At 36.5% G+C, this 22,402-nt stretch overlaps 2 protein-coding genes and 1 long non-coding RNA gene across 3 annotated transcripts; all 3 read left to right on the forward strand.

Annotated features, from left to right (window-relative positions):
- Positions 1 to 7,107: 7,107 nt before the first annotated feature.
- LOC148153958 (uncharacterized) lies at positions 7,108 to 11,385 on the forward strand. The gene is made up of 3 exons (XR_015766235.1): positions 7,108 to 7,186; positions 8,245 to 8,418; positions 10,420 to 11,385. It is a non-coding gene; the product is annotated as an uncharacterized LOC148153958 (long non-coding RNA).
- A 5,202-nt stretch (positions 11,386 to 16,587) lies between these two features.
- Positions 16,588 to 18,970, forward strand: LOC106916913 (complement C1q-like protein 3). The gene is made up of 3 exons (XM_014985524.2): positions 16,588 to 16,885; positions 16,977 to 17,102; positions 18,271 to 18,970. The coding sequence occupies exons 1-3, from the start codon at positions 16,651 to 16,653 to the stop codon at positions 18,549 to 18,551; spliced, it is 642 nt and encodes a 213-aa protein (XP_014841010.2). The 5' UTR covers positions 16,588 to 16,650; the 3' UTR covers positions 18,552 to 18,970.
- Positions 18,971 to 19,616: 646 nt separating this feature from the next.
- Positions 19,617 to 21,600, forward strand: LOC106916921 (complement C1q-like protein 2). The gene is made up of 3 exons (XM_014985534.2): positions 19,617 to 19,909; positions 19,986 to 20,114; positions 20,349 to 21,600. Exons 1-3 carry the CDS (start codon positions 19,699 to 19,701, stop codon positions 20,627 to 20,629), a joined length of 621 nt encoding a protein of 206 aa, XP_014841020.2. The 5' UTR covers positions 19,617 to 19,698; the 3' UTR covers positions 20,630 to 21,600.
- Positions 21,601 to 22,402: the final 802 nt, after the last annotated feature.

Below are 22,402 nucleotides of genomic sequence, written 5' to 3' on the forward strand. Positions count from 1 at the left end.
TTTCTGAAAAGCCAAAAAAATCTAAAAACCAAAATCAAGAAAATAAAGAAGATTTCTGTTTTAGGGTGAAGTTTTTCATCCTATTTCCAAAACACAAAAAAGTTTTTCATATTTGATGTACTAAAAGAAAGGCATCTTGTTTTCAAATAGTTTAAGGCTTTATTGAACAAATTTATTCTCTAAGAACAGGATTTGAGTTGCTTTCTTTCAAGACGCCTCCTATATCTATCCAAATAAAAAAAAGAATTAAATACTGATTTTGGTGAAGCAAAATTGACTTTTGAGTAAAAATCGATGTAGATTTGGTTCTACTTATTATAAAAGCTTGGTTATACTTTTTACCTTTTAAGAAAATTATAATCTCTTAAAGTCAATGAAAGATGATTATTTTTAAAAATCTGTAGCATCCAACATTTGGTCATCGTTTGCTACCTTAAATTTTGGAAGTTTGCGACATTATGGAATTCTCTAAACAAAAACATCAGACCAAAACAGTCAAACAGTTTGGTGTGTAGATGTACACAGCTGTCTTGTCTCTGTATGTCTGTTGGTGGCCAGACTAACTTTGTTTAGGTTTGCTCACTTGTTAGCATTATAGATTTTTTCTTATCACTGTTTTGAGTTGAACCTCAAAGCGGTACAACTGTTGGAGGAAGTAGTCTGCTGCTGAGTGCTGTGGAGGAAATTGGTCATGTTTTGTCTTCCTTATATAAGGAGTTGTGCATCTTAGTTGCTTGCATGCACACAGCTGCTGCTCACACCCTCACAACTGGTCAGGCTGGTTTGGTCACATAAAGTCAAAAAATAAGAAACCAGTATAGGGAATAAAACTGTGCTGCAGTTCCTCATCTTTGTCTCCTGGTTTCGTCCTTCAGATCTGCTGCTGAGCTGCGATTGCTGATGACTTTCTGCTTCTAACTGGACATTCTACTGATGATTGTAATGTATCAACACTTGCTTTGAATAGAGACTGATTGGATTTAATACCCGGGACAGAGGTGGTTGAATGTTTTGCTGTAGTGTTGTAATGTTATATAGCACCCTTAATACTTGAAGTGGTCAACATTCACAAACTCTGCATGTGTTACTGTCATTTTCATGATGGTTTTCATTCACTGCTGTCCTCTAAAGGACATTTAAGGTCTCTGCAGAACAGCTGGATTTAAGATTTCATTGCACTCTGGTGGACCTGCCTTCTAGGGGCAATAGTTGTCACTGGACTTTCTTTAGGGGTATCAGAGATTCAAACGCAATTCTGCTCACACTTAACACCATCATTTTCCTGTGATCTCACAGTGAAGCTGTTTTAGGCTCCCCTGTATCACACATAAAATGATTAAATTTCTTCAAATACACTACAAAATTCCAAAAATCTACAAAGAATATGTTGTCTTATGTTTGTGAATGAGAAAATAAGACGTGTTTGGTTTTATGCTCATTTGTCTCAAAAATTGTCAGTCATTTTTAATTTTTTGTTTTTTTTTTGTTGTCATTTTAGAAAGATGATTGGCGCTCTTCTGATCGCTGTACTTGCCCTGTTTAAGGGAGAGGAGTCACCCTACAATAGTTCTCCTTGCAATGTGACTAATAACACCGAAGCATACGACACTTTTGTTCACAGACACATTCTACAGGAGGAATTTAACACCAAGTTGACTACTGAATGGAAAAAGTAAGTTACCCTAAAATAAATGAACCCATTCATTAAGCCATTGTAATGGGGCCAATTAAAGTATACAGTATACAAGCTAACAGCTTGGATAACACAGAGGAATTAGCAGCATAAACGCTGATTCTTACCCAACAACTAGTGGAAACATACAAAAAAAGCATAAAACCAACAAATAGAAATAAAGTGAAACAAAACAACAAAAAAGGAGAAAATGAACAAACAACAAAACCACACAGAGTAAAGATCGACTTGCCAAAACTGTTCAGGGCTGCTTGTTCTTGTGATGCTCGTCCACAGCAGTAGTGAATTGTGAATTTTGTTTAGTTTGTCATGCTTCTGGTTTCCTATTGTCACTGACAAAGTTCCCTCCTTTAACACAGAGCTAGAATATATGGTTCCATGAGATTAAAAAAAAAAAATAAATAAATCAATTTTTTAGTTAATGCTGTCAATCACATTGCTAATAGATGCAGCACCGTTACTGGAAATGCAATTTCTAAATGATTAATACAATTTTAAATATTTCAACTTTCTCCTCAAATAAAATGACTATTGCAAAGAAATTCAGGCACAAGAGTTAGAATATTTCTATCAAAATTATTTGCTTTGTTAACTTGAGTTTTTTTCATAGTAATATAAAAGGTTTTGACACATTTTGTTTTTTTAGGTACTTGGTAAACAACCATCTCTGTCACAGACCTACACAGTCCTTCATTGATAAAGGAGCTGGAGATTTTTTTGTGAACATCTGCAATGGCTCTGGGAAGGAACGAAAGAAAACCAACTTGTGCACCAGTACCAACCCAGTTTGGCTGCATGAACTTAATGTCAATACAAAAGATTGCAGCGTTCGTCATCACCGAAAAAATAGATATGTGACTGTCGCTTGTGACAAAATTGACAACCAATGCCTTCCTGTTCACTTTAAAAGCAGCCAAAACAACAGGCCAGGTGATAAACGTAAAACCTGTAAGCCTTATCTCTGATTTGACATCTGAATTGTCTTCCAGGTTTGGCAAATACGCTGTTTTGCTTTGCTATATCCATATCCAGTTTTAGTTCAGCCTTTTTCTGCTTTGAGTTATGGTTAGGTGAGTTTATTTTATAAACACATCAGAGATACCACATGATCGGTAAAAGACAATGTACAATTTACACGTTTTAATATATCAACGTTGAGAAACTTTGTTGGTGGTTTGATTTTGAGGAGATAGAACTTAAAAAACTAATTTCTTTTGTAAAACATCTGGGAGTTTTAGTTGTGATTTTGAATTGAGAAGTTGTTCTTTCCTACCTAATTAGAGTTACCATTAAATTCAATTATTAGTCCATATGTCCAGAACATCAAGTCACCATGACAACCAGCTATTTACATGGGACGACAAAAATGTAACTTAAATTTATCTACATCTCTGAATCACATAGATCCTATACATGGGAAATACTTCATATACTTTTGCATTCCTGATAAATATATATGAAGTAACAATCATAATAGTTTTATATTTTACAGCCAAAAACTGAAACATTGTCTAAGTGCTGTGAACGACTTTTTGTGTTTAACTGATCATTTTGCTAGATATTTCTAGCATGATGCTTTGTTCTTTGCTTTGCTTCAATAAAATTTCATAATCATTCATTCATTCTAAGTTCTGTTGTCGTTCACATTTATTTTCTTCCATAAGCTCCATTGTCCTTCTGTGTCTTTGTTCTCTTTTCAAGTCACGGTTTTGTTTTTTCTGACAGAAAAGTCAAAAGTGATCAAAACAATGAAGTTAAAATTTGGAGCGTAAACATTATGGCACGCTTTACAATGTTTCAGGGATATGTAGAGGATAAAGGGACAATCAGCAAATATATGGTTTCCTCGATCTGTGGATGGGACAGTTTGTGTTCTACTAGTTGAAAACATCAATGCAGGATAGTTTGGGCTGATTTTTGACGTTAGAAAAAGGGGGCAGAGTTGCTGGTTGAGGATCATAATTAGATAGATTTTTTTGTAAATATTCTGTTTTTGTCAATAAATCCAGAAATTGTTAATAATTTAGATCTATGGCTCTAATGGTATTCATATTTTCCCCGGTGGGCCCCCTGGAGCTAGAGCCATCTTTGCATTTAACCTTTAACAACCATTACAGTCCTGTCACTCTATGGTGGCATAGGATGTAACACAATTTACAAAAATCAGTGGAAGTCAATCATCAAAGGAAACTAAACTTAAGCCAATTATTTATTTTTTCCATTTTTTTCCAAAACTCAAAAACTACAATTACTAAACTCTCTGGCTGAAGAAATTATACAATGGAAAATGGCACAGAACCCCTACCGAACTCTCCATCCAAGCATTGCACCATATAGAAGTTCAAATGTCATAAATGAGCCAAAACAGAATTTACAACCACACAGAGCGCTCAGTTCAGAGTCAACAATGTCACTGACAAACGCCCAGGGGAGAACAAAGGGACGCAGGAAGAGGACTCCTAGAGGTCAGTGGACGCAACATAAAGGAATGACCAACTTATTTACAAGGTAAACTATTGTATCTGGCTCACAAATGTATTCTTATTAACCGAGTCAAGGATAAACTTTGTGGAAGAGGGAATTGTCCTCACAAAAGAACTGCTGCAAAACCTGGGAGCTGTAGCGGTTTAATATATGGGTGACATATTACATGAATAAGTCATTGGTCCAAATTCAGGAAGCTAAATTCATGGCAGTGGCAGCTGGTAGTGGCACGTCTTGTGGCAGCTGCTGCTGAGGTGCCAGAGGTGTCATGGCTGCTGCTGCTGTTTTGGGGAATTCGGATGTCAGTTTTTAGGAAACTTATTAGTTATTTTGTTTGTTTGTAATTATAATTTTTGAAATGATGATGTCATAGGTTATTAAACCGTAGAAGACCTGCAATATTTTGACTGTCAGCTGTGGCAGATTCAATATGAATGTTTATTTTGATCAGATCAATTAAACAACAATACACATTTACATACACACACACAGCCACCACTGATTTGCTGGCAACTGCCACAGACTTGGTGACAGCTGCCACTACTCACTGGAAATGCCACTTTCCATCAAGTAAATTCAGTCAAAATATTACAAGTCCCATATGATTTAATAACCAATAACATTGTTATTTCAAATATAGTTATTTGCTATCAGGCAATATAACTAACATGTTTTTATGAAAACCGTAGCAGCTGCTGGTGTCAGCTGCCAGAGAAACACCCCAAAACAGCAGCAGCAGCCGTGGCAGCTGCCATGAATTGAACTTGGCCCTGCTGTCTGTGTCTTCTCTTTATTGTTCATGTTAATACCCAATGAAAATAAAGGTATATTTGTTTGGACTGAAATAATGTCAACAACCAAAATGGCTCTTAAAAGGAGTTGCTACTTGATCACATAATCATTGATTTGGATGACAAAATAATAAGGCAGTCTCATCACTTTTTTCCATGACTAAGTATGTCATGCGATACATTTTAAATAATAATTATAATTTAAAAAATGGCATGTTATCTGCATATTTCTTAACCTGCTTTGGCACAACCTACTCCTGATATGTTACACTCTGTGTACATATTTTTCTTCTGAGGATTTTTAAAAATATGTTCTAAAAGCGCTTTTATATATTTTTTCCACAGGTGTTTTATTTTCTGTAAGGATGCGTTCAAAGGATGTTTTTCATAGTTTTTAATGTCTTGTGTGCATTCTAGGGAAAATTCTGCTGAGGTTTCGTTATGACTCAAAGACGCCTGACATCTGTTCTGTGTCAACAGCTGATGAAAGGGAGGTTGTGTGAACTGGCAGCAGAGAGAGGCACCTATGAGGAGGAGTCAGGATGGGCTGAGGTGGAAACCACAAGTTTCCCCCAACCAGCAGCTCAGTGACCAGTCAGGCCTGTCCTGAACGCAGCGCAATGTTGGATCATGTTTGTACAAATAAACACAGCCAGAAGTGGACGAGCACTTTATGTCTTAATATTCTGTGTAAACAGCTAAAAAAAAAAAAAATTAAAATAAAAACAAATTCTGTCCCTCATACATAAATAGGCTACATATAAGCAATATCATATGAATGTGTTTTAATACAACAATGAATTAAAACTGTATATACAAAATAAAAACTAATTATATAAAATGTGTATATAAAAATATAAATATAAAAATGATTGGAGTGGAGTTTATTTATAAAAACCAATGCGCTGTCCAATGGGAACACATCAGCCGACCAATCACATGACAGTGATGAATTATGATGTTTTTTTAACGCATGACTGAGAATCCATGTTGGTCTGCTGAAGCTTGTTGCATTATGTGAGGCTAGTCACATGTTAAGTGGAGTCCTTAACACCTCATACCAGCCCACTCCCCCGAACTTCAGTGAACCAAAATGTGCTGCCCTGCTAGCTGTTGATAGCTGATAGCGGCGCTCACGTCAGTAAACAGGTGTCAAATCTGCCACTTTTTGTGCTGCAGTGTGTTGCAGTAATCGATGCAACTAAAGATGGATGAATCTCTCTAGATCTCTCTCAGACATTAGTCCTTTAATCCTGGAAATGTTCTTCAGGTGATAAAAGGCCAACTTTGTACCTGTCTCTATGTGTTCAGGTCAGAGGTCATCACTACTCCCAGATTTCATTCAATGCTTGGATGGTTCTGAATAACATGGTGAAATCTTAAAGTAGAGCTGTGTATCATCTGCATAGTGCTGGTAGCTAATCTTATTTCTTGCTATAACCTGAGCTAGGAGGAGCACATAGATATTGAATGAGAGGGGTCTTAGGATTGAGCCTTGAGGTACCCCACATGTGACTTCTGTCTGGTTCGATGAGAAGCTATTTATAGAAACAAAAAATCTGTGTTCTTTATGTAAGATTCAAACCAGTTGAGTTCTGGACCGGAGAGTCCGACCCAACTCTCCAATCGTTTCATTAAGATGTCGTGGTCAACAGTTTCAAAAGCTGCACTGAGGTCCAACAGAACCAGCACTGTGGTTCTTCCACATTCTGTATTTGCTGTATAACTCCATAGAACAGCATGTTCAGCCTACAATTCAGCAAACAACAACAACAAAAACAAAGGTCATTTTTATAGGGGCAATGCATTTTTTAATACGAATTGTTTTGGACTACTTGAAAGATTTTATCAATATTTTGTATACCACAAAAGCTCTTTAAGGAACTTTTTTTAACACAAATGATGCTCCCTGCACTTCTTCCTGGAAACAACTCTGGGCCCCCAGTTACAGGAAGGTGGTAAACCACCGCTTTCCTGATTACATCCAAAATATTTACAGAGTTTGACTGAAAGGGGAGCATTTTGTAACTCTGTGACAGAAAAGCAAAAGTGAAAGTGAAAAATTAGCTTAAAATGATTTGATTGGTTGTTGGTCTTTGTTGGTTACACCCAAGCAAGAGTATAAAAGAGAAGAAATATCTGCAGTTTTCTAGAGAAGAACTCCACTTTCAGAAGAAGCAGATCGTCTTCATTCACAGAGACCGACTGATCAGAGAAGGTGAGCAACAACCAAATGTTAAGAATTTTGTCAGTCAGTAGGATGTTTTTTTAGCTATTTTATTTTACTGCCTTGTATTTTAAGTTAAGATGATATTATCACAATGTGCCTGAGCTAGAAAAGTAACAACTTAGTGTTATAAAATACAATTAAATTTTTTTTTGGTAAAACTAGCAATATATTTATTACATTTTCTGATACAATTTGTATAATTGTGACTTTAGCAGGACAAAAACTTTTTTGAAAGAACATCCCATTAAATTCAGTTTACACATACAATGAAACGTCTTAACAAAAAGTTAGCGCAGTTAATTTTACTTAAAAACTACCGAGGTTTATTTCAAAACTAGCTTTCATTTCCATCACAAACAACATATTCATATTCAATCCCAATACACAGTAGGTTATTGGTTGACCAAACAGAAACTATGTAAAATTAACTAGTTACATTGTAGGCTGGCCTTAAAATCTGACAAAGGGAGGATTGATGAAAATTAGTTCACTTTAGCGAACTTGGACATGTTTTCGTTGTATGATGTTGACTAGTGTGCACTGTTCCTTGACAAGTAAATAAATAAATGAATTCAAATCAAAATTTAGAAAGTTTCTCATTTTCATTTTCTCTTGACTTCAATCCAAAGAGTGTGGATGAAAAAACTTACAGTTTTACAAGCAAATAAAAATCATGGAATGTTTAAATGTAAAATAGTAAATAATAATGTATGTGTTGGTTTAGACAAAAATACAAAAAAAAAAAACACATGAAAAAAAATAACTTGATTTTGCAAGTTATTTTATAAAATCAGGTATTTGCAGAAGAAATGGATTTGAGATCACATCCACACTCTGGTGGAAATGCTTTCTAATGGAAATACTCATGAATGGACTTTATTTAGGGGTGTCAGAGTTCAAATCATTCTGTTATTTTCATGTAACTAACATGGAATAGTCTGCATGTCAAATGGTATCCAAAACTGTGTTAATGAATGAGTAAATAAATCATTTGAGGTTTTAATGAAAACAAAAAAATTGTCAGTAAACTCTTTCTGTCATTTTAGAAAGATGAACCTCGTTCTCCTGATCGCTGTCCTTGTCCTGGTGGTCGGAGGGAACGCAGCGAACAATCCTTCTCCTTGTATGGATAATGATGAGCCCGACGCATACGACGAATTTGCTCACAGACACGTTCTGAAAGAGGAATTTGACACCACCTCCCGTGCTAAATGGAGAAGGTAAGGTACCCTGAAATAAATGAAAACCATTTATCGCCCCCATTTGATGGAATAAACTATCACACACACCAGTGTACAGTTTGCTTTGCTGTGTTTAGTGATGCTTAACTAAAATGCAGGGCCAATATGTTTGAAGGAAACTACAAGACATTCTACTCTATTCTTTAACACCATCTGCTTTAGTGAACAAATGGGGGTCCAAACAAAGCACTGTAAATGTTTCATTAAAACACAAACTTTTTCAGGCTGAGGATCACTTAACCCATTTATCAAACACTCACGGATCACCTAACCTGAAACTGTCCCCGCGCGCGACAGCACATCTTAGATACAAAATTCAACCTGAAATAAAAATATCAGTCTCTTAACTCACATATTGTCGTTTTCTTTATTCATCCTAATGAGAAAAGTGATGCTGTTTGGTAAATCTAACTGGCCACGACAAAGCATTGAACACGTCGACTTCAGCATTTTGAGTTATTTACAGATTCTGAAAGCTTTAAAATTATGTCAAACATATGGAAATAATTTTTAAAAAGTTGTTCTTTATTACCAAGTGTTATGTCCCTTAATAACATTTAGGGTTGTTTTATGATTTAGAAGCATAATTAAAGAAAAATAGGCTTGAGTTGCATTAGCAGAAACTAAAAAAAATCTTATTTTGCACCATTAAATATAAAAATAATTATATTTCTATCACTTGTATTTAATCATTTATAATTAAACAAAAGTAACAATAGCTGTAAGCGGAGTCTCAGTCATTATCAAACACAGTCATAAAACAAAGAACAGTTCTGTAACTGAGATGGTTCCTACCACTCACCGCATAGAGCCGTTCAAAGGAATCCAATCGTTAGTGAACGACACATCAACACTCAGCAGCTGTGACTCAGCTTCCTCCCATCATATAATATTCCTGGAGTTGTTTTCTTTCCACCGGTATCCGCAGCTTTTCTTTTATTTTGAGTGACCTGGTTTTAAACCATTACTACTTTTACACAACCTTTTGGTAAGCTAGCTTTAGCGTCGCACTTTGAACTCACGTTACGGCAAATAAACGGTCGTTTACATGCAGTACCTCTCGGACCACGAGGGGGCGCCCAGGGACCACCAGTGATCCGGGGACCACAGTTTGAGAAAGACTGCCCTAAGCTGAGTAAATGCTTTGCCACATCTCCAGTCTGCCCTCTTTCATTCAGTGACGTCCAACTGAGAAAAACTTCAGTGCTTTATGACAACAGTCAATTATCCAAGCTTACAGTGGTTCTTTACAAACCCAACGCCCAGTGCAAACATGCAAAAAGTAAAACTCATAATGCCCTAAGTTTTTTTTTTTTTTTTGTAAAAGGTGATTTCAGCCCCCCCCCCCCCCCCCACACACACACACACAAAAATCACTGACTTTGGCCATTATTTTAGGAAGGTGACAATATGTAAAAAAAACAAAACAGTAAAAAATAAATAAATAAAAACAAAACGAAAAACAGAGAATATGAGCAAACAACAAAAACTACATAGAATATACACTGACTTGTTAAAACTGTTCAGGGCGGCTTGTTTTTGTGATGCTCATGCAGTAATGGGTTGTGATCTTTTTGTTTAGTTTGTCATGTTAAATTCTCACCTTCACTGACAAAACTCCCTCTTTTATCATAGAGCTAACAAATATGGTTACAAAAGATTAAAAAAATAAAATTAAATCTCCTTCTATAGTGAATGTTGTCAGTCGTATTTCTAATAGATACATCACCGCTTCTGAAAATGCAATTTCTAAATGACTGATATATATTAAATATTTCTTGGTTAATTGAATGATTGAATGGAATGACCTTAACAGAATTTTTTTTTCTTCATGAGATTGTAAATATATTCAGGCACAATATTTCTGTCTTTGCATTAGAAAAATACTTTTGCTTACTTAACTCTCTAAATTTATTTATTTATTTTCACAATTAATGTAATACCTGATTTTGATAGATTTCTTTTTTTCTTTTTTTTCAGTTACCTGACAAAATACAAATTCTGTGGAAGACGTTGGCAGGCCTTCATCGACAAAGGAGCCGAACATCTTTTCATACGGATCTGCAACGGCTCTGGGAAGCGTCAAGGGAGAAGCAACCTGTGCACCAGTACCTACCCGGTTCGGCTGCATGACCTCACTGTCACTAAGAGGGATTGGAGTTGCACAGTTGATGATATCAGGAGTGAATATAGATATGTGACTGTTAATTGTGACAAAGTCATCAACCAATGCCTTCCGGTTAACTTTAATAGCAGCCAAATCCATATGCCAGATGATAAAGATGAAACCTGCAGGCCATAAACTAATCTCCGGTTTGAGTTCTGAAAACTTCTTCCAAGGTTTGGGAAAATGTTTTGCTTTGCTGTGTATCTCCATATCAAGCTTTGGTTCAACTTTTTGCTGGTTTTAGTTAAATTTATTTTGTAGACTCATCAGAGATACTGTGTGATCAGTGAAAGACAATGTACGAGTTACAGTTTTTAGTGTTGAGAAACTTTGTTGATGTATAACAAAGAGCGATTTTGTTCTGAGTGCTAAAAACAATAATGCTTTGCAAAACCTATGAGTGTTTTAGTCCTAATGTTGAATTGAGAAGTTGTTTTTTCCAACCTAATTAAAGGTCGGAAAATTCAATTAAGATATTTACATGGGACAATAGAAATGTGACTAGACTTATCTACATCTAATCGCTCTCTAATTTACAGATAAACGAACCATGGGCAATATTTTATGTACTTTTGGATCCCTGATAAAAATCTATAAAATACATCTTACAATCATGATAGTAAAAAGTTTTACATTTCACACAGCGTGCTGTGAACGACTTTTTGTGTCTCACTGATCGTTTAGCTCCAGATGTTTCCAAAGCTGTGCAACACTTTGCTTTGTTCTTTGCTTTGCTCCACTAAAGATCTAATAAAGTTCATAATCATTCATTCATCCTAGTTCTGCTGTCATTCACATTGATTTCTTTTTACATAAGCTCCATTGTTATTCAGCGTCTTTGTTGTCTTTTCAACTCGTTGGTTGGGTTTCCTGACAGAAAAGTCAAAGAACGGAGAGCAATCAAAACAATAAAATCACTAATTATAAAAATATTGATTCCTTCTTGTCATTAGAAACAGCGACAATCATTTTCTTTGCTTCATCACAAATAAAAAAAACAAAACCTTTCTGAATCTATGATGCTAACCACCTGCTTATAAAAGCCAATTACTGTTCAAAAGGAATAACCAACTTATTTACAGGGTAAAGTTCATAATAAACTATTGTCATGATGACACCATGTAGCATCACTTTAGGCTTCGATTTCATCTGTGCGACACTTTTGGGTGTTTGTTTTTAACACAACATTAACATATTTAGTATTTTCTACCTAAATACTAAATATGTTAATTTAAAAACTGTGTTTATTTTTGTCTTTAACTAATATTCAAATTGGTTTGATGTTTTGACAAAGTTCAAACCAGGAAGGGAGGCGAACACTTCTTCACACCGCTGTAGTTTGATCACCACCAGGTTTTACTGACAGAGCTGTGGCATGTAGTACAATCTGATTTCAACATCAGTCTTTACATTCAGTGGTGCGCTTATGGAATGAACCCGAAAAAAAAAAAAAAACATATGATTTTCTTTTGTATGTTGCAGCATGTCAAAAATAATCATATTAATCAATTAGCTTATACAAAGGTTTAGATATTTGTTATTGAACTGGGATAAAAATTCACAGCTGATCATTTAATATGAAAATTGCATTTAATGGACCAAGTCAGGAAAAGATTTGGAATCTTGAAGCTGCTATTATTTTATTTATTAGTGTCAATGAAGCCCAAACACTCTGAGACGCTGAGCACCAAATCAAACGTTCAAATCTTTTGATTTGAACGTTTCAAATCAAATCTTTAAATGCTCTTAAAGATTTCGCGTAAACATTACAATTATTGCCTAATTACGCTCTACAACCAATTTTGTTTCCCTGGAAACGAGCATCAGTTTGACAGATTATCTTTGAAGCCAAATGGTAAACAATGACAGTGTTGTATGTAAAGTAGCTCACCAGATAACAGCTGGATGCTCCACAGAGCAGAGCTGTCATGATGTTGCCACATTTCAGCTTCTTCTCATCATTTCTCGTCGGCCTGCTCTCCATCCGTCATCCAGAGCACATTGGCGCAAATACTGTAAAAATTCCTTAGAAATATTAGCAAATTGGCACAGAAAAACATCTATGATTTTGATTACAAAAAAACACAAAAATAATCCCGGAGGAACAGCTATTTATCAATAGTTTAACTGTTTAATGGGTAATATCAATACATTCAGGCACAATTGGCCCTTTAAGAACACTCAGATTTTTGATATGGGTCAAAATGAAACTGAGTTTGACGCTTCTGGTCTGGAGAAATGTATCCATGAAGATTCACAGGCGTGAAATTAGACCGGATAATATTTACAGGTTTTTTTCCTTTTTCTAATCTTCTTTCTGAATCTGTTTTTGTTACATGATATTTTATCTGATTTTCATTTAATTTAATTTAATTGTTCTATTACATTTTGAAACCAAACCCTTATTTCTCTAAACTCTATTTGTTATTAGCCCTTGAAGGGACCTGTGTTTTCTTACACAACCGGTGCTGCCCACAACGTTTCCCCAACAGCAGTTACACACACGTTGCGGCTCGACCACAAGTGAAACTATTTCCAGGGTTTGCACTAAACAGAAGCATTTTGTAACTTGTGTCACCGTGACAGGCATGAAACGCAGGACATCGGCTAAAAATGGTTTGATTGGTCGTTGGGTGAAAAGTTGATCACACCTGAGTAAGAGTAGGAGTATAAAAGAAGAAATATTTGCAGTTTTCCAGAGATGAACTACAACTAAGAAGCAGATCGTCTTCATTCATGGAGACTGACTGATCGGAGGAGGTGAGCAACGACTTTTCAACACGGGGGTAACAACTTAATGCTACACAACTCTGGAAACAATCAGTTGGCAAACTGATCAGACACAAATTCAATAATTTAAATACTTTAATTGACCCAAAACAGAAGTAAAACTTCCTTCTGGGATGTTCTTTGGGCATTGAAGCTCCAAGAAGGAGCTTTGGGAAACTAGGTGGTGGATTGTGCAAACAAGCGTTAAGGATGCCAAAACACGCCGTCTGAAGAACTTTAGTGACGTTGAAAACTCACTTCATTAGGGGAAAAAAAAAGATGCAGACTAAAATGAGAGTATCATCATAAGTTGATCAAAGTCACTGTTCCTTTTTTCAATGGCAATGTTTTACTTTTTTAAGTTTTTGTTTTATTTTTTTCCAATTCCAAATCTCTTTCTCAATGTCAATGTAAGCTCCGTACACACACAGATGGTTGCCACGGGAAACACAAGGATTCCTCCGACACACATGGCATGAATCACAGCCACAGGTGTGTTTTTGAGGAGGCCAGAAGCCAGGGGTGTCCAAGGTGCAGTTCGATGACCATTTGAGCCCTTTGGACTGGTTTCGTTCAACAATGACACGAATAGCACAGACTCCTAAAAGTGAAATTTTCAAAAGAATTACTCAAATAAATGTAATGAGTAAATGTAACTAGTTACTACCCAACTCTGCATTTGTACCACTAGTGGTAAGAGGTTAATGTACCACCGTTAAACTACAAGCAGCACATGCAGGAAACCCACTTCAGATAGTCTGACAATTCTGCCTTCAATCTACAGCTGAGCTGAGAGCAATGAATTCTGGGTACTCCACTGAAGCGGAGACGGTCGGACTGCAGGACAGGAGAAAAGATGGCTTCCCTGGACAGCCTTATCGTTTTACATCAGGAAATAAATAAAGCTTTTTCCCATGCCATATTTAATGTTTGATGTAAAAAAAAATCACATTCAACACTCTATAAGAACTAGTGTATAGGATTACTGAGTTCTTTACTTGTAAAAGAAAAACTGGCTTCTTATTTTCATGCGTATTTTTGCTGCTTTCAGTCCAGAGACCGCAAGTTGGTTGGAGATCAAGATGGTGCCCGACGTTACGCCTCCACTCCTCGCATCCTCAACATCGTGGCCACATTTCTGGCATCTATAGCCGTCTTTATTTGCGTCGTTGTGCTCATTGCAGTGAGCAGTCCGTTTCAAAGGTATCATTATGGGTGAATGAGAAGAGCCGCAGTGAGAGTCGGCTTTTTAATTTCTTTTCTGCTGCTGCTCAGCTCTCACTCTCAGAAGCTGGTTTCTTTACCAATGTGTACAAATATTTGTTTATATTCTGCTGATGTCAGAAAAAAAAAAAACAGTTTTGCAATTGGTGCTTTTCCAGGAAATAAGAAATTAAATTAAAATCATGTGAATAAGCTTGCTCATTCAAAATAATGGCAGAGGGGAGTTACATGAGATATAATCATAATTCAGCCGTGGCGCTAGCGCTCATCATCTGTCAGCCAATCAGAGGAGACATGGCCGTCTTATTCAGCTGTTGAAGCGACAAGCCCCGCCTACTTGGGAGCCGCTATGCATGTGGCGTTTAGAGTTTTTGCTCTAAATACATTTTCACGTCCAGGAAATTATTGTATTTATCCATCCATTCATTCACTCACTATAAATTGCATATTTTAACCACCTTGCTTCAAGCAATGGGTAAATAAAACAGCTGAAGCCCAGAGAAAAGCTTTGCAAAAGTCTTTTGTCAAAAAGAAAGTCTGATTCCTTGGAAAAATAGAAAATCAATAGAGATATTGAAAATGTAAACACTGGAGCTCATCATCAAAGATGAATCTTTAAAGAACAGGAAAAACAGTGAATGTTTGAACAGTTGTTCAAACAGCAGTTTCAATCAATCAATCAAATTTTATTTGTATAGCACATTTCAGCAGCATGGCATTTCAAAGTGCTTTACATAATTAAAATAAAAACAGCATGTGAGAAAGAGATTTAAAAAAAACATAATAAAAACATTAACAGTGAGCAGTTTGAAGAAAAAACATTTATATTTATATGTGCTAAGGGTATGAATACTTTTGGACTACACCAAATGGCCAGTGTTACTTGACTCGTTTTCAGTCAGACTGCTTTATAATTTTAAAGCAGTGGAAAATCCTGGCTTTCAAAAGTGGAATCTCTCCAGATAACGACAGATAAAAAAATCCCACAATTGAGCAACTTGGTCAAACACATTTAGTAGCTCAGGAAAATAACCTTCTGTGGAACGGTGACTGAAAAAAAAAAGAGCTTCAGGAACAAAATTAAATGTAATCAAATAATTTTACAGCATCCACAAATGTAACAATAAAATTTACACTGCAGATTTCTGTTGTATATTTGATACTTGATGGAGATTGATTTTGTACAACAAGGCTGTATATGAGGCACATCTAAAAGAAAACAGATTGTCAGTTATTTTAAAAAGTGAAACTTGATTTAATAAACACAGAGTGAAATATTTCAAGCCTGTATTTATTGTAATTTTGATGATTATGTCTTGCAGATGTGAAAACCCAGAATTGAATGAGTAAGATTTTTTTTTACATAAGATCAATGGGATATTTTAAACAGAAATCTTAAAATTTTGAATAATATTATTACTACCGACTGACTTCAATGCTCAAGATCATGTTCAAGATCCAGCGTCCTGAAACTTCTAGCTGTGTAAATCAGTGATAAGTTGTTTGATTTTATTCTGTAAGTGTTGTTTATTGTTCTAGAATATTCCACCTCACTACACCGGTATTCATAAAGCAACACCCTGATAGAGATAAAAAGCTGCTTGGTTATAAATTTCCTGGTAATCAGGCAGTGTCAACGCTTGGTAATATTAATCAAAATGACTGACTGGTTAATGACTACCTTTGAAAATTTTTAATAGTTAGCAAATTCGAGCTTATTGTTATAAACAGACAGGAATAGTGTGGTGATATCATTTTATCCTCCAGCCTATTTTAAACTACATTAATTATTTTTGTACCTAACTATTGATTTAAGGTTCAAAATTGTATTCATTATAATTGTTGTTGATATTTTTATATTGATATTTTTATGTGCATCTGTATGAAAACTTAGTACTAACACTGATTTTCAAAAGCTTTTTCAACACTGCAAAAGCACTGAAAACGTAAACACAATGTGATTTCTCAGTAGTTAACCATTAACCTCAAGCTTTATAAAAACACCAAACAGCATCAAGTCAGAGAACTAGAGGCAGCATTAGAGAACCAGGATGAATTTCACACTGTGGTTGTTACTGTGGTTCTGTGGTGTAACTTTGGGTCAGGAAGGTTTACCTCAAACAGAAGTCCCTGCTGAAACCGGGTCATGCTTTCCTGATATGTGTAAGCTTCTCAAAGAGTTTGGAGCCATGAAAGAGAAACAAGAAACCATGAAAGAGAAACAAGAAGCCATGGAAACGAGCCTGAAGGAGACTGAAAACCACATTCTAGACCTGAAGAAGAAAGGTAAAGTCTGCTTTTGGACATTTAAAGACATATATCACTAAATAAATGGAAACATTTACAGCTATTTTTATATATATCTTTTTTTATTTAGAAGCATCCAACATAGCATTTAGCGCTGCAGCTGGTGGCAGTGGACACATTGGACCCCTCAGCACACAGACATTAATCTACAGAAGAGTAATAACCAATGTGGGCAATGCCTACAATCAGCACACAGGTGAGTCATTACATTATTTAAATTATATATTTCTAGATTAGAATACCTGTAGTATCAGAGTCACTAGAGTAGGGGTTTGTGAACTCTCCTACTGTGGACATCCAAGACTTTAAGACACCATAATACTCTCAAAAGAAATACTGTAGAACATCCAGTGTTGAGTACTTCCTCGATGCAGGAGGTTAGATCTATTCTGAAGCTAGCTACTGGTCAAACTATTAACAGGAGGTCACCGATAACTGAACGGCTGCCACTGTCAAATGAGAAGGAGATTCTGCTAGCTTTGAAGAGGCTAGTGACTAGCATGCCTAGGCTGGTCACTCAATAGTTTTCTTACTTCCTCTGCTGTCCATTAGCAGAGAAAAGCTAACATTAGCATTGGGTAGGCTAACTTGACTATGTTGGTCACCTGAGACTTGTGACCAACATTGACGTTTTCTTTAAAGAAAACGTCAAGAAAAATAGTTGGCATATTATATCTGTTAGCGTCATTCATTCATTACATGCATTGACATCTTTTCATTTGACAGTTTACTGTAATACATGACATCAAGCATAAACATGATGTATAGTATGCAGCTAATGGTGCATTCACACCAAAGGCATTTTGAGCATCAGACACATCTGATTTACATTCAATGTCTATGTGGAGGAACGTCGAGGGCATGTCTGACGTGTCAAAGTGGCTCTAGCCATTGTTTTCCGTTGCCGGCCTATTTGTCGGATGTGATGGACGCGCTTGGCGAGTCCTCAAATCGCATCGCGCTATAAGCTCGAAATGCACCATGACGGACCATGAGGAGCCTCCACTCCTAATTCTTCAATTTGTGACACCGATTACGCTTGGTGTCACCATGGATCACAGTAAAAGTCACAAGAACACATCAATGAATGTAACGATACTTACAGATATTGCACACAAACTATTTTTTAAGAAAAAAACAAGTCATGGCTGGCCAGGCTACGCATGCTATTTGCCAACTTAACCAAGGCTAATGCTAGCCTATCTGTGCTAATGGATAGCAATCCATTTGGTTTACAGCCAAGGCATGCTAGCCTAGGCTAGACCCATACTCTCTAAAGCCAATGCAAATGAGTAGCCTCCTTTTATAAAAATACCGAATCATGCTTCATAATATTTATTAAACCTAAATCTTGTTTTTCCCAGGTATCTTCGCTGCACCAGTTCCAGGCATATACTACTTCACCTTCTTTTATCATGCCGGAGGATCACAAGTTGTGAGTCTAGCCCTGATGAAGAATAATGAGGTTGTTGTGACCGCCTATGACCACAAAACGTCGCACGATGGGGCTGATAATGGAGGCAATGCAGCTTTCCTGCAACTGCAGCAAGGAGACCACGTGTACATGAGGATGGGTGCGAACAGTCATGTCTGGCAGGACAATCACATCACCACTTTCAGTGGCGTTCTTCTGCGTCCACTCTGACATAAATTATATAAGCTATGCTACTATATGCTGACCGGATAAGCTTTTTAAGAAATTTCTTGTCTCCAAGCTAAATTTTCTGTGTTGATAACCCTTGAGTCATTTATTGTATGTGCACGTCGGAGTTAATCAAGAAGTCAAATTGTACAATTTCTTTTTTTTACTTCTGATTTTCAGTCGCAATTCTGACATTTTAAAGAACGGTGGAGAAAACAAAAGAATGTCTACAACACTTTTTATTAGAAGAATATGTAAATGGATCTGATTGTACTTGTATATATTGTTTTTTTAAGTCTTCAATGGTTAGGATAAGACAAAAAGGCCAAAATCTATGTGGTGCATCCTAAATGAATAAATTATACAAGGACAAAAATCTTTTATAAGTCACAAGAATTTGTAATTAAACACATTCTGAAGGACATGTTTGTTTGGAACTTATTTGTCCTTGGTTTGAAGTCAAGTGTGTTTAATGAATATAAATATTGAGTCTGAACAATTTTCTTGCATGTGTATTCATGAAGTAGCATTTAACCATGCAAAGAAAACACATCCAGAAGGAGGCGCTGTTGATAAAGAAGAAAGTTCATGGCTTCCTGCTGAACTTGCTGTTCTGAACTCGAACATCTAAAATTCTGTATTTTGCAAAGAGGAAACTGAAAATATAAAAACACACCAAAAAAACATGAAGCTCAGCTTCTCCCACTAATCGCAGACGATCTCCGTCATTCCACTAAACTTTACAATTCAGAGTCAAGAACTAAGCTTGTGTTTCTCTGTCCAGTCCAACAGAACCAACACAACCACCACAGTCGCTTCATTATCCTCAAACTCTTCCACAGTCTAATAACCTTTTGCATAGATACAAAAAACTACTTTAATATATGTAATCAAAGTATTTGGTTTTGGTTATCGATTTTCAGGTCACTAAGGTCAAGTTAAGCAATTGAAGACATGTCACAACCCTCAGGCCTCTACGATAAAGCAGGTCTTCTGAGCAGTGCTCTATGTAATCAGAGCATGTTGCTTTGTGGGTGGGTGGGCTCTACAATCCAACCAATAATCAACATCAGACAGAAAGCATTAGAATGGCTTAAAAGGAGCGAGAATCAGGATTGCTGTCAGTCCGAGTTTTCAAGACAGAATCAACATGAACTTGACTTTTTGTGTCCTAGTGTTAATCTCTGGTTTAACTCTGGTCCAGAGTGTTGTTGAAACAGAAACGTCTGCTGGAACTCAGTCATGCTGTCCTGACTTGTCACTCTTCCACCAAGAGCTCGGTGCTGTGAAAGCAAAACTGGAAGCTGTAGAAACAAAACTGAAAGAGACCGAAAGCCAGGTTCTGGTGCTTAAAGAGAAAGGTAAACTCTCTATTTGTTTTACTCAGTTATTTATAACTGTTTGAACCATATTTAAATGATTTTTATTTTTGTCTAGAAACACTGAAGGTAGTTTTCAGTGCTGCAACAGGTGGGAATGGAGCCATTGGACCCTTCAGCCAACCCCAAACGTTGGTCTTCAGAACCGTGATAACAAATATAGGCAATGCCTACAACCAGCACACTGGTCAGTTCAGCTGATCATACAGCTATATGCAGCTTAGCATTCAAAATCTTAAAGTCAGAGAAAAATGTGAATCTAAATAAATGTAGTTAGCTTGTCAGAAAATGTAGCTAGCTGTCACTAAGTTAAGGAGTAAAAGCCCAGGAAGTGGAAGCCATTAAGATTTCACTTTTCTTCAGAAATGTGAAGGAACATGAAGTCCATCTCACTTGTTTGACTAAAACTTTGCTCCCACAGGCGTCTTCGTTGCTCCCGTTCGAGGAATATACCACTTCGCCTTCTATTATCATGCCTCAGGATTACATCCTTCGTACGTCCACCTGATGAAGAACAGCGAGATTGTTGTGTTGAGTTCTGACCAGCAGACGGCGAATGACGGGGCTGATAATGGCGGCAATGCGGCTCTTCTGGAGCTGCAGCAGGGAGACCAGGTCTACGTCCAGCTGGTTGCCAACAACCACGTCTGGGGAAACAACTACCACACCACGTTCAGCGGCTTTCTGCTGCATCAAGTCTGAAAAATGACTGAATACTGATGTAAATGACTTAAGCTCATTGAAGAAACAGAAAGCAATTACCACAGTTACTTTTCTTTTTGATTTGCTAATCCATTGAAAGTATATTTTATTAAACCGAACGAAATATAACCCTACAACAAAACTTACTCCCACATTCCATGAACATCACTCGTGAGACTAGTGAAGTCTTTACTTCTCTTTACTTCCAAAAGTGGTAACTTTAGACTACTGATGAGCCACAAAATAAATTAAATTAAAAATGCAAAAATTTTAATAATGTGAAATTTTGTCTTGTGAAGTCTGTACATCATTAACATCCAAAATAAAAGACTAAGAACTGTTGCCTTGTTGAAAGAAAAACAAACAATTTCTGTTTTGTTGACCAATTTTTTACCATTCTTGACTTGTGGCCAGGGACAGAAGTCATTTCAAGGGTCTCAAATGGCCCCTGGGCTCCTGCTACAAAATACATATTTCATTTGCATTATACAGTAATTCAAATTACTGCAAGTAATGTGTATTATGATATACATATATGTATGTGTAAACACACATACATATATGTATATCATAATATATGTGAACTGCATGTGTGTTTTGTGGTGGGGGAGTTGATTGATGTATTTTTACACTTTATGCTATTTTTTGACGAAATAATCTTCAACACGCAATGTGTTTTTTGACATCATATATATATGTGAAATTTACTGGAGGGTTTTAATAGCTACTTCTTTTACATAGTTTCATTATAGTTTTAGAAATGCCTGACATTTCTGCTTTTTATTTTCCACGTCTAACAATGGACTTCAGTCTATCAATTAACCCTTGTCTTTACAAATGGGGTCCAACCGACCCCACACCCGTAAACCTTGAATCATTTGTCTCAGTCTTTGCACGCACAAGGGTTAAGTACAATTCAGCTGGAAGTGTTATAATAGAAAACATCAACAATAAAATGTCTAAAGCATTAAGTGGTGTGAAGTGCTGTTAATGATAATTTCACACAGTATCGCTATGGCTCATCATCTCAGTCCAAAGCTCCAAAGAACTGCTGTAAATGGCATCATAGAGAAGCATGGTGGTTATGACATGCTCAAGAGGGATTGTTAAAAAGGCTAGGAGATTGTTAGAGTCAAGCAGGTGTCGTCAGAAGTGTCTCACCTGGTTCTAAGTGGGAAAGAACCAGGTTGTTGCTCAGTGGTCCAAAAGTCCTTTTTTTTCAGATGAAGTTTTCTGATGTTTGTTCCAGCTGAAATTTGAACCTTTCTGTTGCGATGCCAAAGGTATCAAGAGTCGGTTCAATGACCGTGATGTTGCTGTACATGTTTGACCGAAGCCCCATAGAGAATCTACAGTGTTCTGTCTGGAGCAGGGGTCCTCAAGTTCAGGGATTCAGGGCTGGTTTTCTGAAACTTTCAAATGTCTCCCTGGTTCAACACATCTGAATTCAATGGCTGAATTACCTCCTCACTAAAAAGTCACGTTCTCCAGAGTCCTGCTGATGAACTCATTATTTGAAGACCCTCGTCGAGAGGAGGATGAGAGAAACCAGACCCAACAATACAGATGTGCTGAAGGCCAACATCTAATACTTCACTGGCCTGAATCTTTTGCTCATTAAAAAAAAAAACATACAAGCAAATTCTCAAAGTAAACAAAAAATAAATAAATAAAGGTATGTACATCAGGACAATGGATAATGGAGGGATGGCATCAGAATTATGACTTGCATCAGTGGCTGTTTAGACCAAAATTACCAGTGAGTTTGTCATG

The sequence above is a fragment of the Poecilia mexicana genome, unplaced genomic scaffold (assembly GCF_051168715.1).
Source record: "Poecilia mexicana isolate PSO_F unplaced genomic scaffold, ASM5116871v1 scaffold_18, whole genome shotgun sequence".
In the NCBI taxonomy this organism is placed as follows: Eukaryota; Metazoa; Chordata; class Actinopteri; order Cyprinodontiformes; family Poeciliidae; genus Poecilia; species Poecilia mexicana.